General features: G+C 38.2%; 1 protein-coding gene across 5 annotated transcripts in view; it reads left to right on the top strand.

The window, feature by feature from the left end:
* The first annotated feature begins 6 nt into the window (after nt 1–6).
* The window catches only part of LOC106026068 (ATP-dependent zinc metalloprotease YME1L1), a 55,909-nt gene continuing 40,559 nt past the window's right edge, over nt 7–15,356 (top strand). For all 5 annotated transcript variants that reach the window (XM_063237852.1, XM_063237850.1, XM_063237851.1 and 2 more), the window contains exons 1-2: nt 7–290; nt 13,530–13,661. In XM_063237852.1, coding sequence (XP_063093922.1) covers nt 162–290; nt 13,530–13,661 — 261 coding nt within the window. In that variant the 5' untranslated portion in view covers nt 7–161. The remainder of the gene's footprint in view (nt 291–13,529; nt 13,662–15,356) is intronic.

Here is a 15,356-nt window from a genome sequence, read left to right on the forward strand (position 1 = left end):
GGCCGGTTTCCAGTTGCTTTCGTAGAATGTGTTTCGGAAGCGAACCGAAGAGGGAAGTGATAATCCCACGCGAGTTCTGCGGGTGAAAGTGGATAGAGCTGAGAGTGGGGCCTGAACGCTGCCAAGGAAGCATTTGGGGGCGGAGGCGTGATAGAAGCGTGATGGGGACCGTGGCCTACCGGGTTGATCGCGTGAGATTTCTGCCGGAGAACCCGTCGAGCATTGTCCCAATCACGTATTCCGGAGTGGGGCTTGGGGCTATGGCTGTGCCTTGTTTACAGAGGGAGCAGGTAATGTTCTTTGTTTCCGACTCTTTTCCTTTTCAGTAGAATTTTAAACCGAATATTCTGTAATTTGAATAACTACCATAAGTTTTTCTCTTTTTGGTTTGAAATAACATAAAGATTAGTAAACTTCCCGCATTTTGAATTTTGATTCAGCTTCATCTCCATCTTTTTGTAAAGCAAAAAAAAAAAAAAAAAAAAAAAAAAAAAGCAGGGAAAAATGATTTTTGGGAGCGCTCTATTACCCTTTTCCAAGAATAATCACTTGTGACAATGCTTTGTTCTTAATTCACTTCAAAAGTCTTTTTGGGTGGTACCATTTTGATAGATTTCATTTTTTCTTGAAAGTGCTCATAATTAGCAGACAGGTATTTTTTGAAACCCTTTAAATTTTGTTGTTTAAATTGACACCCTTAACTTTAAGAGTATGGTTGTGTTTCTTTGTTTGGAACTCTGTGATGCTAGTAGAGTAATGACTGGATAATAGAAAACGTTGTGTTTGTTGGGTAGTGGGTGAACAAAGCAAATGTAGAATCTTTTATTAGTTAGTTCAATGAAGTAAAGAGGAGTAAGAACTAAGTGACAATGAGCAGTTATCTTAGACTTAGAGCAGGGTGTCAGAAAATCCTCGGGGAGCAAAGAGTTTTATAGATTGGAGGAACAAAAAAGACTAATTTCGCTGGAACATTAGTGATTAAAGGTAGCAGTGTCAGGCATTAGATTTGCAAGAAGCCTTAAGAGAGTTTGCGTTTCTGCTTCATTTTAAGCCCATTAGTTACGGAGAACTGGTCTTGCTGTGCAGTTCATGCTGGCCTTGAGCTTACAATGTAGCCCAAATAGTCTCAGACTTGAATGATCCTCCTGCCTCAGCCTCCCTAGTAGTTAGGATCACAGGCAAGATTTTCAATTTTTGCTAGATCACTCCGACTTCTTCCCATGTGGAATATGAGAGGGCAAGAGTGGAACTGTTAATTAAGGATGGTATTGCAAGAATCCAAGAAAGGAATCTTGCCCTACTCTTCGTGGCAATGATTATGAAAAGAGACAGTTTCATGAGAGACAGATGTTTTTGGTTTGATCATCTGGCATACAGAGGAGAAGGTGCTGTGTACTGAGATGATAGTGTCTTGAGGAGTCTTGGCATTTGTTTGAGAAAAAGTGTGACATGGCCTGTTCACATCAAGAGTGCCCAATTTTCTCTCTCAGCTGCGTGGAGAGTTAGTGCTTTGTGGTATTGATAGCGATGGCAAAGTGAGTTTGTGTCCTCTTGGCAATCTTAACTGGGCTTTCATTACCCAAAGACACATATTTTACCATAAATTTTATACTTTTTCTCTTCTATAGTAACATAGGTATTTATAATTTTAAAAAGATCATCTGATAGTTTGTTTTGTTTATATAGCAGTATATCAGGGGTTGAAGAAGGCCTGTGTGATGAGGTGCCTTTTAACTGGAATTTTCAGTTGCATTCCCTGGGTTAGAATTCTTTCTTATGCCAGCTGTGTGACCCTAGATATGCCACTAATTTTACCTGCATTCCTACAGTCTTCCTCTGTTAAATGAGAAGTATCTTAGTCTGTATCAGCAGCAGAATACCTTAGCCTAAGCAATTTAGGTAATGTGCAGAAATTTATTGCTTCCCAGTTTTGGAAGCTAGGAAGTCTGTTACCAAGGTGCCAACGTCTGACAACATGGTAGAAGAGTACCAGAGCAAGAAGGGAGAATCTTTCGGTGATAACTCTTCTTAAAGATTTTAAAAGCAGGATGTGATGGCACATGCTTGTAGTCCTAACACTCAAGAGGCTAGGAGAACTGGTCTTGCTGTGCAGTTCATGCTGGCCTTGAGGCCAGCCTGGGCTGCAAAGTGAGTTCAAGGACAGCCTGGACTGCATAGTAAAACCTTGTCTCAAAAACACCAAAAAAAAAGTCTTAAAGTCTTCTTAATATATTTAAATCACAGGAAAATTATAATGGTGACTAATTTTTATGATTATTATGATGATTAAATGAGATGAGTAAAACATTACAAGACATGGTTTTTAGATCCCATTTAGCTTACTCGGTTATGCAAATATTGTTTCTTAAACATTGCTCTGTTTTGCTGGAATACAATATTGAATAAAATTGAAAAAAATGTTACAATATAGAAAAATTCTTATTCTGCATGGAATTTACTTTCTATTTGGAGACTGGTAAAATAAAAATAAAATGTTTCTCCATAATCTCTGTGGTCTTCCTGGCACAGAGTTTCTAAAATTGTTACAGTTACTTGAATTACTCCTAATTCATGATCTTTTGTTGATCACATCAGTGTTGAAGCAAATTGAGATGACTTGAACTTTAAATAGCCTCAGAATGGGACTAGGAACCAAAAAGACTAAGTAACTAGGGAATGTTCTTCCATTCTCATACCTGGAGAGGAAGAAGGGCAAGGCTGGAGTTTCAGCTGTATTAGAAACTATTTTTCTATTTTTGTTTTGAGACAGAGTCTCTCTGTGTAGTTCAGGCTAATCTTGAACTCACTATGTAGTCCAGGCTGATCTTGAAGTTAGCATGATGCTCCATCCTTAGCCTCCTAGTGATGCAATTACAGGTGTGTGCACCATCATGCCCAGCTTCCATTAGAAACTCCTACACCAGGAGATGGAGCTGGTATGGCGAGTGGCTGGAAGCAGGAACCTTGTACAAGAGATTCTTTTATAGTTTGCCTGATGTACCTTTTCATTTGGCTGTTCATTTCTGTTTTGTAGTGTAGACTGGTAAACGTAGTATTTTTCTGAGTTCTTTGAGCCAAGTAATCAAACTGGAAAGGATTGTTTATAACTGGTTGGTCAGACATGGTTGGCCTGGGAATCATTGCAGACATTTGAACCCGGGGCAGTGTTGTGGAACTAAGCTCTAACCCTAACCTGTGGGTGGTTTGGGTGCCATCTCCCAGTGGTTAATGTCAGATAACTAATAATGTCAGACAGACAGCTAATAATAGTGTACAGATAATTAAGTAAATATATGTGAAGTATTACTGAAAAGTGTCAAGAAGATAAATAGAGCCGAGAAACTGGGTAGGAAATAACCTTTTAGGAGAAGATTGTTGAAATACTAGGGTGGGTAGGGGACTTTAGAACGTGAGCTGAAGGGAAAATGAGAGAGCAAGTTGTGTTCTGAATGGTAGTGCAGAGGCCTGGGGGAGCCTGTTGGTGTTGCAGGAAGAGCAAGAAGCAAAGAAAAGAGAGAGGATTTGATGGGTCACATTTGTTAGAACTGGCTTTTTCTGGAAGTAGAAGAGAAGCTGTTGTGGGGTTTCGAGCAGAGGAGTGATACAAACAGATTGGTTTAAATATGGTCTCTTTAATCCTGCACTAGGAATATACGCAGCCACATAAGGGCAGAAGCAGCGACTTTGGAACAGTTGCAGAAATTCACACGTAGATGGTGGGGATTTAGAACAAGATGGTGATAGGGAAGGAAAAGCATAGAATTCAGAAAGTGTTTATGGTTAACTTTTTTTTTTAATATTAGAGAAGTATTTCACTCTGTGACAGTGTCATATATTTTACAATTCTTCTAATGGTATATTTCCCCAGCTATTGAAGAATAATATTGGTTGGGCATGGTGGTGCATGTCTGTAATCCCAGCACTTGGGAGGGTGAGGCAGGAGGATCTCTATGAGTTCAAGGCCTGCCTGAACTGTAGGCCAGTCTGCACTACACAGTGAGACACTGTCCCCAAAACCACCTCCTCAAAAAAAAAGTATTAATAAAAATTACTTCTAGGGGCCAGATGTGGCTAGAATTACTCCTGTAATTCCAGCACCTGGGAGGTAGAGGCCAGGAGGATCTTGAGTTAGAGGCCAGTTTGGGCTACATAATGAGTTCAAGGACTACATGTATATGATAATACTTTTGATTCATAGATCAAAATTAATAAACCTGAAAGTAGTAAATGAGTGCTTGTTGTTTTTAACATGTAACCTGTATACTTGTGGAGGAATAGTACTGGGATCAAACACAGGGCCTGGAGTGTGCTAGGCAAGTGCCCCACCACAGTGCTATACCTCCAGCTCAAAATACAGTTTTACTATTCAGCATATTTTTAACTTTTTTTTTTAAGAGGGTAAAACAAAACAGAATAAAGCAGATCAGAAGAAAGCAATGTAAGTGACACAGGATTTTAAAAAAGAAAACAGGAGACAATAGTGGCCACCATAAAGTCTTGGCATTCAGCTAGTTGTCTATCTTGATACACAGTGAATTCATACAAAACAAAATAGTAGAAAAGTGATCAAAACAGGATAATGAAAGCATTACAGGCCTTCAAAACCAGACAATAGGAAAATCAGCAATGGCTTCCATAATGTGTCTTGTTCTCTTCAAAATAACTGTCGCTACCTTCATATATGTTCAAATTAAATAATACAAAACAGACTAAAACCACTCTAAACAAAGAATAGAAACATTACTGGATTTCACAGCATGACAATAGGAAATCAGCCATTGTTACCATAATGTCTCTTTTTCTTCAAAGTAGCTGTTTAGACCTTCACGTATAATACAATCAGTGCTGGTAAACTGCTTAGTAAAAGTTCTAGGTATATATAAGCCTCTACATGTACATCTGTCCTTTCTGCATTAGAGGGAAAAACAAAAACAAATTACTAAGGAAACAGGAAACAAAAAGGACAACAATAGCAAAGAGCCCAAAACAATGACCTTCTAAACAAGGTGGTAGGAACATAACTAAGTATCTTAGTTACCTTTTACTCCTTGCTGAAACAAAATACCTGATGCCCAAAGTTAGGGAAGGAAAGGTTGGAAGTTTCAGTTCATAAGGAGTTGGCTCCAAGGCAGCATAGCATGGTGGGGCAGGCATTCATGGCTGCTACAAACAGCAAGAGCCAAAGCAAAAAAGACACCTTCATCCTGCCAATACTTTGTATCTTGGCTCCACCCATGGATGGGTGAAACACCACGAATCAAGCGCTAGACAACAAACTAGTCATAAATGCTAGACTTGGTCACATCTAATTACATGAGACTTGGGGCCACTGACATAAACCATGACACTAAGGTTGTTATTTTGCATAGTAATCTTCAAGGGCCGAGGATTTAGCTCAATGGCTCAAGTGCTTACCTGGTAAGCGCAAGGTTGTGAGAACCTAAAACAAAACAGTACATATTAATCTTCAAAAGAGTTCCTCGGATTACCAGACGAAAACGTGCAATGTTGATCCAATCCTATGAATGTTAACTGTTTTGTTCCAAAACTAATAGAATTTGTAACACAATCATCTTAGCTATCTTAAGTGTATTTATACAATTTATATGTTTTTTCTTTTCCCTTTTTTTTTTCTCCTTTTCCCTGGGTTGTTTTTTTCCCCTTTGAGTGGATTCTCCTTTTACAGTATTTATTGAGGATTTTGTATCTTATATATTCTTAACCTTTTGTACACTAGGGAGGCAATATGGTATTTACACATGTGAGTTTGATTTATTTCACTTCCGAGTATGGTCTCAGGTTGCATCCATTTACCTATAAAAGTCTCAATGAGGTCACTTTTTTTTTTTTTTTTTTTTTGTACTGGGGATCAAGTTCATGACCATGTGCGTGCAAGGCAGGCATTTATGCCACTGAGCTAAATCCCCAGCCCTAATGTGATCATTCTTTATAGCTGAGGAATACTCCATTGTATAAAAGTGACACGTCTTTTTTATCCATTCCCCTGTTGATGAACACTTAGGTTGTTTCCAAGATCTGGCTATGACAAATTGTGCTGCTGTAAACATGGGTGCACATATATCATTGTGATAGGATGTTTTCACTTCTTCTGGAAATATGCCCAGAATTGGAATAGCTGGGTCAAATAGGACTTCCAATCCTAGCTTTTTGAGAAACGTCTAGATTGATTTCCACAGTGGTTATACCAGTCTGCACCCCCACCAACAGTGCAGAAGTGTTCCATTTTCTCTGCAGCCCTTCCAGCATTTGTTGTTGGTTTTCTTTGTCCTGGCCATTCTTTCTGGAGTTAGATGGAACCTCAGTGTGGTTTTAATTTGCATTTCTCTAATGACCAATGATGCTGAACATTTTTTCATGTATTTATTTGCCATTTGTATTTATTTATCTGCGAAGTGTGTATTCATCTCAGATGCCCATTTTTGGATTGGGTCTTTGAATTTCAAGGGGTCTGATTTTTTAAAATTCTTTATATGTTCTAGACATATAAAGAATTTTTTAAATACTTTATATGTTGTAGAAGTCCTTTGCGAGACAGTTTACTAAGATTTTTTCAAAATTCTAAGTTTCCTTTTACTCTGTTGGAGATTTATTTTGACATGCAAACACTTTTAATAAGACGTAATTCCAGTTATTGATTCTGGGAAGTGTTTCCCATGTGGTTTGATTTTTGTTCATGAATTCTCTTGCCTGTCCCTGTGTCTTCAAAATTTCCAACTACTTTGTCATCCAGCATGTTTAGTGTTTCTGTTTTAATATTTAGATCTTTGATCCATTTTGACTTTAGTTTTATGCATGGTGCTAGGCATGGGTATAGTTTTAGTTTGTGGCATATGGAGAGCCAGTTTTTCTAGCACCACTTATTAAAGACATTATCTTTCTTCTGGTGAATGTGTTTGGCCCCTTTGTCAAAGATAAGGTGGCTGAGTTTTGTGTAGTTGTAGTTCTATCTTACAATCTATTTCATTGATCTTCAGGATGGAATACTCTGTGCTCGTCCACTAAGTGCATTTGTTCACAGATGTGATTCGGTTCTGTTATTTCTTTGTTGATTTTCTGTCTAGTTGATCTGTCTCTTATTGTCAGGGGGTGTTAAGGTCTCCCATTATAATTGTGTTATTGCTTATTTGATTTTTCATTTCTGTTAATATTTGTTTATATAGCTGGTGCTCCCGAATTTGTTGCATAGATGTTTAAGATTGTTATCTCTTCCACTTGAAGTTTTCTCCTAACTAGTACGTAGTGATTTTCTTTTTCTTTTGATCATTCTTGATTTGAAGTTCACATTGTCTGCAAACAGAGTAGTTACCCTTGCTTTTTTTTGGTGGGTAGTTCCCGTTGCATGAAGTATTGTTTTCCATCCTTTGACTTACAGTCTATGAGTTTCCGTTTGGATTAGATGTACATGATATGATTGGATGTTATTTCTTGATCCATTCCACCAGTCTATTTCTTTGAATTGGTGACTTGAGTCCATTTGCTTTAACGGTTATAACTGATATATAAATGTATATATATATATATATATATATATATATATATATAGGTTTATTTTTGTTGTGTTATCTTTCTGCTGTTGATTCTTTACTTTTACCCTCTATTTGTTTGCCAGGCTTAGTGCTTTTTTTCTTGTTGGCATTCTTGAAGTTATATATTTTATGTTTATCTAGAATATCTTTCAATATTCTTTGCAGAGTTGGTTTGGTGGTTATGAAGTTCTTCGTCATGGAAATATCTTATTTTTCCATCAGTTTTGAAGGACAGTTTTTCAGGGTACATCAATCTGGGTTAGAAGTCAGTTTTTTTTAGGATCTGAAATACCTCATTCCGTGTTCTTCTTTACTTCATTGTTTGTGTTTAGAAGTCTGCTGGGCTTTTGCTGGGCTTTCCTTTATAGGTGATTTGTCTCTTCTCTGTAACAGTTTTTTTTCCCCCATGAATCATCAGCAATACTTTATTTTTTTAAATTAAAAAAACCAGAAAAAGTAGATAATACATAATTTTTAAAAAATAAACAGAAATCACTAGTTGATAATTACATATTGTCTTAGAAATAGTTGTTCAAGTTACAAAGTAAAGCATACAAAGTGGGCATTCATACAGTGAGACTGCAAACAGTTCTGTTCAGCTATCCAACAAAAACTTAGTAATATGGTTATCAATCCTATACACTTAAACATACATGCAGTTATATCCTTTGGAACACTTTCTTTTCCTCTCTGTTTTATAAGCGCAAGTACACATTTTGGGTTTTATTACTCCTACATTTCTTATTACTTTTTATACTAGAGATACAATGTGATATTTATAAATATGATCCTTATTTATTTCACTAATAAGGATAGCCTCAGGTTGTCTCCATTTGCCTATGAAGGCCTCAAGATCATCCTTTTTATAGCTGAGTAATATTCCATTGCATAAAAATACCACATCTTTTTCATCCACTCGGGGTGGTTGATGGGCATCTTGGTTGTTTCCAAGATTTAGCTATTACAAATTGTGCTGCTATGAATATGGGTGCACATATATCACTGTGATATGACCTTTTCAGTTTTTCTGGGAAAATACCCAAGAGGGAAATAGCTTGATTGAATGGAACTTCCAATCCTAGTCTTCTGAGAATTCTCCATACTGATTTCCATAGTGGCTGCACCAGTCTAGTCTCCTACCAGTAGTGGAGCAGTGTTCCTTTTCCCCTCACAGCCTTGCCAACATTTGTTATCAGTTGATTTCTTGATGGCAGCTATTCTTTCCGGAGTGATATGAAATGTAAATGTTGTTTTAATTTGCATTTCTCAAATGACCAGTGATGGTGAACATTTCTTCATGTATTTATTTGCTATTTGTATGTCTTCACCTGAGAAATGTGTGTTCATCTCAAATGCCCATTTTTAGAGAGGATCTTTGAATTTGGGGGGCTTGATGTTTTTCAGTTCTTTATACGTTCTGGATATAAGTCCTTTGAGGGGTTGTTGGCTAAAATTCTTTCCCATTCTGTAGGTTTTTCTTTTTACTCTGTTGGTGATTTCTTTGAAGTGTTTCCTGTGCAGTTTGCGTGTTGTTCATGAATTCTCCCTATGTCTCCAAGACTTCTACCTACCTTGTCTTCCAGTAGATTTAGTGTTTCTATTTTAACATTTAGGTCTTTGATCCGTTTAGACTTTAGTTTTGTGCATGGTGATAGGCATGGATCTAGTTTAAGTCTTGGGCATGTAGACAGCCAGTTTTTCCAACGCCATTTATTAAAGAGGCTATCCTTCTTCTAATGAACATGTTTAGCCCCTTTGTCAAATAGCAGGTGGCCGAGTGTCTTTGAGGTTGTGCTCACATCTTTTAATCTGTTCCATTGATCCTCAGGTCTATTTCTTTGCCAGTACCATGCTGATTTTATCATTGTGGCTTTGTAGTATAGTTTCAAGTCAGAAATTGAGATGCCTCCTGCCTTGCCTTTGTTGTCCAGAATTGCCTTTGTAATTCTGGGTTTCTTCTGTTTCCAAATGAATTTTAGACGTGTTTTCTCTTGGTATTTTGATTGGAATTGCGTTAAATCTGTGTAAGAGTTTTGGGAGTATGGCCATTTTCACAATGTTGATTCTTCTAGCCAAGAGCAAGGAATATCATTCCATTTTCTAATGTCCTCTTCAATCTTCTTTTTTAGTGTAGTATAATTTTCAGCATATAGGTCTTTTACATTCTTAGGTTGATTCCTAAGTATTTCATTTTTTTAGATGTTTTGTGAAGGATGATATTTCCATAATTGGGCTTTTTGTGTACAAGAATGCTGTTGATTTTTGAGCATTGACTTTGTATCCAGGTACACTGCTGATTTGTTTATTAGTCTTTTAATGGAATTTTTGGGGTCTTCTATATAGAGTATCATGTCATCTGCAAATAGTGATAATTTAGCTTCTTCCTTTCCTATCTTTATTCTATTTATTTCTCTCTTTCTAGTCTGATTGCTCTGGCTAGTGTTTCCAGAACTATATTGAATAGGAGTGGTGATTGTAGACATCCATGTCTTATTCCTGATTTTAGTGTGAAGCTTTCAGTTTTTGTCCATTTAGTATAATGTTGGCTGTTGGTTTGTCATAGATGGCCTTTTTAAGGTTTGGTAGGCACCATGTATTCTGGGTTTCTGAAGGGTTTTTATTATGAACATGTATTGGACTTTATTGAGAGATTTTTCTGCATCTATTGAGATGACGATGTGGTTTTTGTTTTTGGCTCTATTGATGTGTATTACATTTATTTATTTGCGTATGTTAAACCATCCCTGCATTCCTGAGATGAATCCCATTTGGTCGTGTTGTATAATCTTGATGACTTGCTGCATTCTCTTTGCCAGTATTTTATTGAGAATCCTTGCATTAGTGTTCATTAGTGAGATTGGCTTATAGCTCTCCTTTTTGGTTGGGTCTTTCTCTGGTTTTGGTATGAGAGTAATACTGGCCTCCAAGAATGATTTAGGGAGGATTGCTTCCTTTTCCATTTTATTGAAGAGTTTAAGGAGTATTGGCATCAAATCATCTCTAAATTTCTTGCAGAATTCAGCTGTGAACCCATCAGGACCTCCAAGCTTGTCTTAACCTGAAAATTTGTGCTGAAAAGTCTGCCGTATTTCTAATAGGCTTTCTTTAACAGCTTTTTAGTGTCCTTTTTCTATGCTGTATGTCTGAGATATATGTCTGGGTGTAGATTTATGTTGATTGTGACTGTTTGGCATTCTGTATGCCTCACTTATTTCTATATCACATTTTTTCCCCTATTTGTGAGAAATTTTCTGCTATTCTGTGAATAGTTTAGTTACGTCATTTGCATTGAATCTTGCATCTTCACTGATGCCTATTAGGCTTATATTGTTTCTCTTGGCATCATCTTGAAGCTGCTGGATTGTCATTTCATGCTGCTTTGTTTTTTTAAGTTCTACCTTTTTATGATCTCTATCTGTGATCCTGTCTTCCAGGTTTGAAATTCTATCCTCAGCTTCATTTAAATGGTTTTGCCAGCTTTCAATAGTTTTTGTTTCTTGGCTATCTCTTTGAATTTGTTTCATGGATTCTGCTTGTTTTCTGCATTGTTCATTCAAAGTTTCAATCAATTTCCCAAGCTCCTGTATTTTTTTTTTTTTTTCTGTCTATTTCTTGTCTAGCTATGTTGAGCAATTTATTTACTAAGGTTACTTCTGTCTTTACGTAAGACATTATTTCTAATTTGGTTTCCTCTGTAGTCTCATAGATTTGTTTCTTTGCTTCATTTGCTGTCTTTTCAGAGGTTCCTGGTGTATGACTTTTTTATAGTCCTCTATTTCAGTGTTGCCTGGACTTGCTCCTGATGGACTAGATGTTTGAGATTACACTTTGCCTTTTTGTTTTGTTATTTTTACCTTTTGGATAAATATTTGGTCTTTCAGTCCGAACAGTTTCAACTGTCTATAGTATGAGTTTTTGGGTCCTACTGTGCGGGTGTCGTTTGTCCAGTTGTTGGATAAGACAATGTAGAGGAGAGCCAGTCACCTGAATTCCTCCTACAGGGCCTGTTGGGTGAGTCCTATATTCTTTCTGGGCTAACTAGCCTAGCAGTATTGATGTAGTTCAACTCTTGGTTCCTGCTGTTGCTATGTCTTCAGGTTGTTGCAGGTCAGCAGCTCTCCCTGCCTATAGTATTTGTGTCAGCTGAGGCCCTACTGTGTCATTGGAGGTCTCATAAGCTCTTTTAATTTTCTGCAAGTTGGCGGAGGCCTTATTGGCTCACTCCTCAATCTGTTTGATGTTATCTGTATGGAGGAGGGGATTCCCACTCTCTTGCCAGGTTTGTCAAGGTCTTATAGTTGGAGGGAGTTTCACTTCTACTCTTATTTACCCTCTGCAGATCTCTATTTTAGGAGCATACTCACCACACTGACTGGAGCCTGCTGAGGTCTTCTGTTTGGGTAAGGGGTTCCTGAGTCTCCCATCCATCCAGCACTGTACTTCCTTGTAGTCCAAGGTTCTGGGAGAAGGGGTTGGATCCAAAGATCCTCTGCAGTACTAGGTCCAGGAGGTGGGTGGTTTCCCTAAGGGATGGGCCCACAGTGGTAGTCCTAAGTGATTAGGTTGTGCTGGGGCATCCCAACTGTTCATAGGTAAGGGATGGGCCCAGTGGTGGCAGTCCCAGGTGGCTAGGTCTTGCCAGGGCTTCTCAGATTTTCACAGCTGAGGGTCAGGCCCAGTGAAGGCAGTTCCAGGCAACCCAGGCCTGCTGGGCCAGCCCACTGCGGAGGGGCGGGCCCTCTAACAGCTTTTAATATTCTGTTCTTATGTGGAATTTTTCGGATGTTGATTATTATACGTCTAGGTATCGTTTTATTTTGGTTTTGACTATTTGGAGTGCTGTATGCTTCACTTTATCTGTATGTTCAGTTTCCATTCCAATTTGGGAAATTTTCGGCTATTGTATAAGTAGTCTTTTAATATCATTTGTGTTGTCACCTTTTTCGTTTATATGTATCAATCTTATGTTGTTTTTCTGTGCATCATCTTGTAGCTGTTGAATTGTTATTTCCTGACTCCTTGTTATTTTTAAAAGATCTTTCCTTTGCTGTTCACTAGCTGCAGTCTTGTCTTTGGAGTCTGAAAGTCTATCTTCACTTTCATTGAGGGGGTTTTCCCAACTTTTGATGGAAGTTTGGTTTTCTGGATATCTCTTTGAATCTGTTTCATGCATTCTGTTTGTTTCTTATATTCATTGAAGGTTTACATCCTTGTACAGGTTCCTCTATTTTTAAACTATGTCTTCTTTAGATGTGGCCATCATTTCTTTTACCTGGGAGATTATTTCTGATTTGAGTTCCTTTATAGCTTTCTGGAGTTATTTCTTTACTTTACTTGCTATTATTTCGAGTTTCAGGTGTATGGCTTACATTTTCTTCTATGTCCATGTCTCCTAGGCTTGCCTGGGATGGGCTGGAGGTTGAGATTACATTTTGCGCTTTCATTTTGTGATTTTCCTATATTCCCTTAGGGAAGCTGAAGGCAAGGTCTCAGTTGTTTCTCTCTCTCTCTCTCTTTTTTTAAAGTACTGGGGATTGAACTAATGACCTCATGTTTACCAAGCAGGCACTTAAACCACTGAGCTAAATCTCCAGCCCTCAGTTGTTTTCCTGGGTTGAGAACATCTATCTCTACTGTAGGAATTTCCCCAGTTGAGTGTAGGTCCTTAGACATACCTTACCAGGTGGCTCCCAGCCACTTGGGGTTATTGGGCGAACCCCAAGTAGACCCAGAGGGACTTTCCTGAGGATCCTCTAGTGATGGGGGACGCTGCACAGTCCTCCCAGTCTCCAAGTGATGTGCACAGGCTGCCCAAGGGGATAGAGATCTCTCCGGGGGCTTTTGGCTCTCAAGGCAGAGTGCAGGCAGCTCCAGGCCACTTGGGGGTCCATAGTTTTAACTTTCAACATATCCTAAATTCTGACAACACAAAGGAGATTTAAAAACATATGCTACTTAATTAAAACTTTTCTTTTTTTCTAGGTTACAGTTCCTCTCAGTCATCTTATCAGTGCCTTCCATTCACCAAAACCCGTGTCTGTTTCAGTCAGTGCATCAGTTTCTCCAAACAAGCATCGAGATGTAGTTCCAGAGCATGAGGCTGCTGGCAGTGAGGTAAGAGTTTTTACCCTGGTTGTGTGAGGAAGTCTTTCTGATGCGATAATTTATAATATTGTTTGTTGAAATATCAGCCAGCTATCACTACCTATTGCTCATGAGTAACTCACTACTATTACCTTCCAAGTCTCAAGGAAGTCAGTATAGTAAGACATCATTTGCTAACTCTCAGAAGCTTTGAGTAGATTAATCTAGGTTTTGTTAAAAATTTTTTTCTTTTCTTTTGGAGATACAGTCTCGCTATGCAGTTCAGTCTGGCCTTGAATTCACTTTGTAGCCCAGGCTGGCCTCAAACTCCCAGAAATCCTCCTGCCTCAGCCTCCCAAGTGTTCAGGTTACAGGTGTGTGCCACCACATCTGGCTTAGTCTAGGTGTTTGAAAGTAAAATACACAAGGTAGAAAACTGTACTTCAGTATTCATATGATTAGAAATCCAGTGATTTCTGGGATATGGGGAATTATGAACCTAAGAACCTTCCTGTTTCCAATTAAGGTAGTTACTTACAAACTCTGAATGTGGTCTATTTCAGGGGGAGAGGAGGGTACTGTGAATGGAACTCAGGACCTCAGGCTTCAAGCACTGCACCACTGAGCCAAATCCCTGGCCCCAGAATATGTTTTTAAGAAAAGATACTATGGGGGCTGGGAATTTAGCTCAGCAGTATAAGTGCCTTCCTTGCAAGTGTGAGTTAGATCCCTGGTACTAATAAAAACGAAAAAGACCAAAAAAAAAAAAAAAAAAAGAAAGAAAAGAAAAGATAGTATAATAGTTGAGGTTCTGAACAGCCTCTTTAACCTGATGCTTTTAATTCTGAAGTCAGGAGTTCTGGCAGAGGACAGTGGAGGAATAGTAGAAAGTGAATTCTAGGTACTTTTTAAGGCCTGTCTTAGAAAAAAAATTGTGATTAGATGAAAAGGTTGTCATCTTTACACTGTCTTTTTTTTTCTATTTGCCTGTTTACCATTGTTTTTCTTTTTTCTTTTTTTTTTTATCGGTACCAGGGATCAAACTCGTGACTGCCTGCTTGCAAGGCAGGCGCTTATGCTGCTGAGCTAAATCCCCAGCCCCTTACCATTGTTTTTCTATAGGCAGTCCATTGTCTCTCTGCTGTTCTGACACCCTTCACTCAAATTACAGTCCAAGTGCAGGGTGGTGTGGTGGTGCATGCCTACCATTCCAGCACTCAGAAGGCTGAAGCAGGAAGATTGCCACCAATGGAATGCCAGCCTGGATTACATAGTGAGACCTAATCTCAAAAAACAAAATCCTCAAAACACAACTACTCATAAAATAGAGTAGTTAAATCAGTGTAGTAAAATGAAAATTGTATGAATGTGGTGTTTCTCTCAAAATAACGTATTGCATGTTGTGTAGTGGGATAATAGAGTGGAGGGAGATTGCAGATCAGGAGTGTTACATATGTCAAAATTGCTATGTACAGCTGGGCAGCATAAGCAGCTGCCTGGCAAGCACAAGGTCATGGGTTGGATCCCTGGTATCAAAAAAAAAAAAAAAAAAAAAAAGCTACATGCAGCAGAATTACGCTCACTAGACATTTTGGAAAATATTAGTGTAGGTGAAATAAAATTACTCTGTGGTTGTATTCTCCAGAGATAATGCTGTTAACATTTTACATTTATTTTCAGGTCTGTTGATCTTTTTGTACTTGGTGATAGTTAAATTAGACTGTA

The sequence above is a fragment of the Cavia porcellus genome, unplaced genomic scaffold (assembly GCF_034190915.1).
Source record: "Cavia porcellus strain 051 isolate PalLab524CR breed Dunkin Hartley unplaced genomic scaffold, mCavPor4.1 scaffold_27, whole genome shotgun sequence".
Lineage (NCBI taxonomy): Eukaryota > Metazoa > Chordata > Mammalia > Rodentia > Caviidae > Cavia > Cavia porcellus.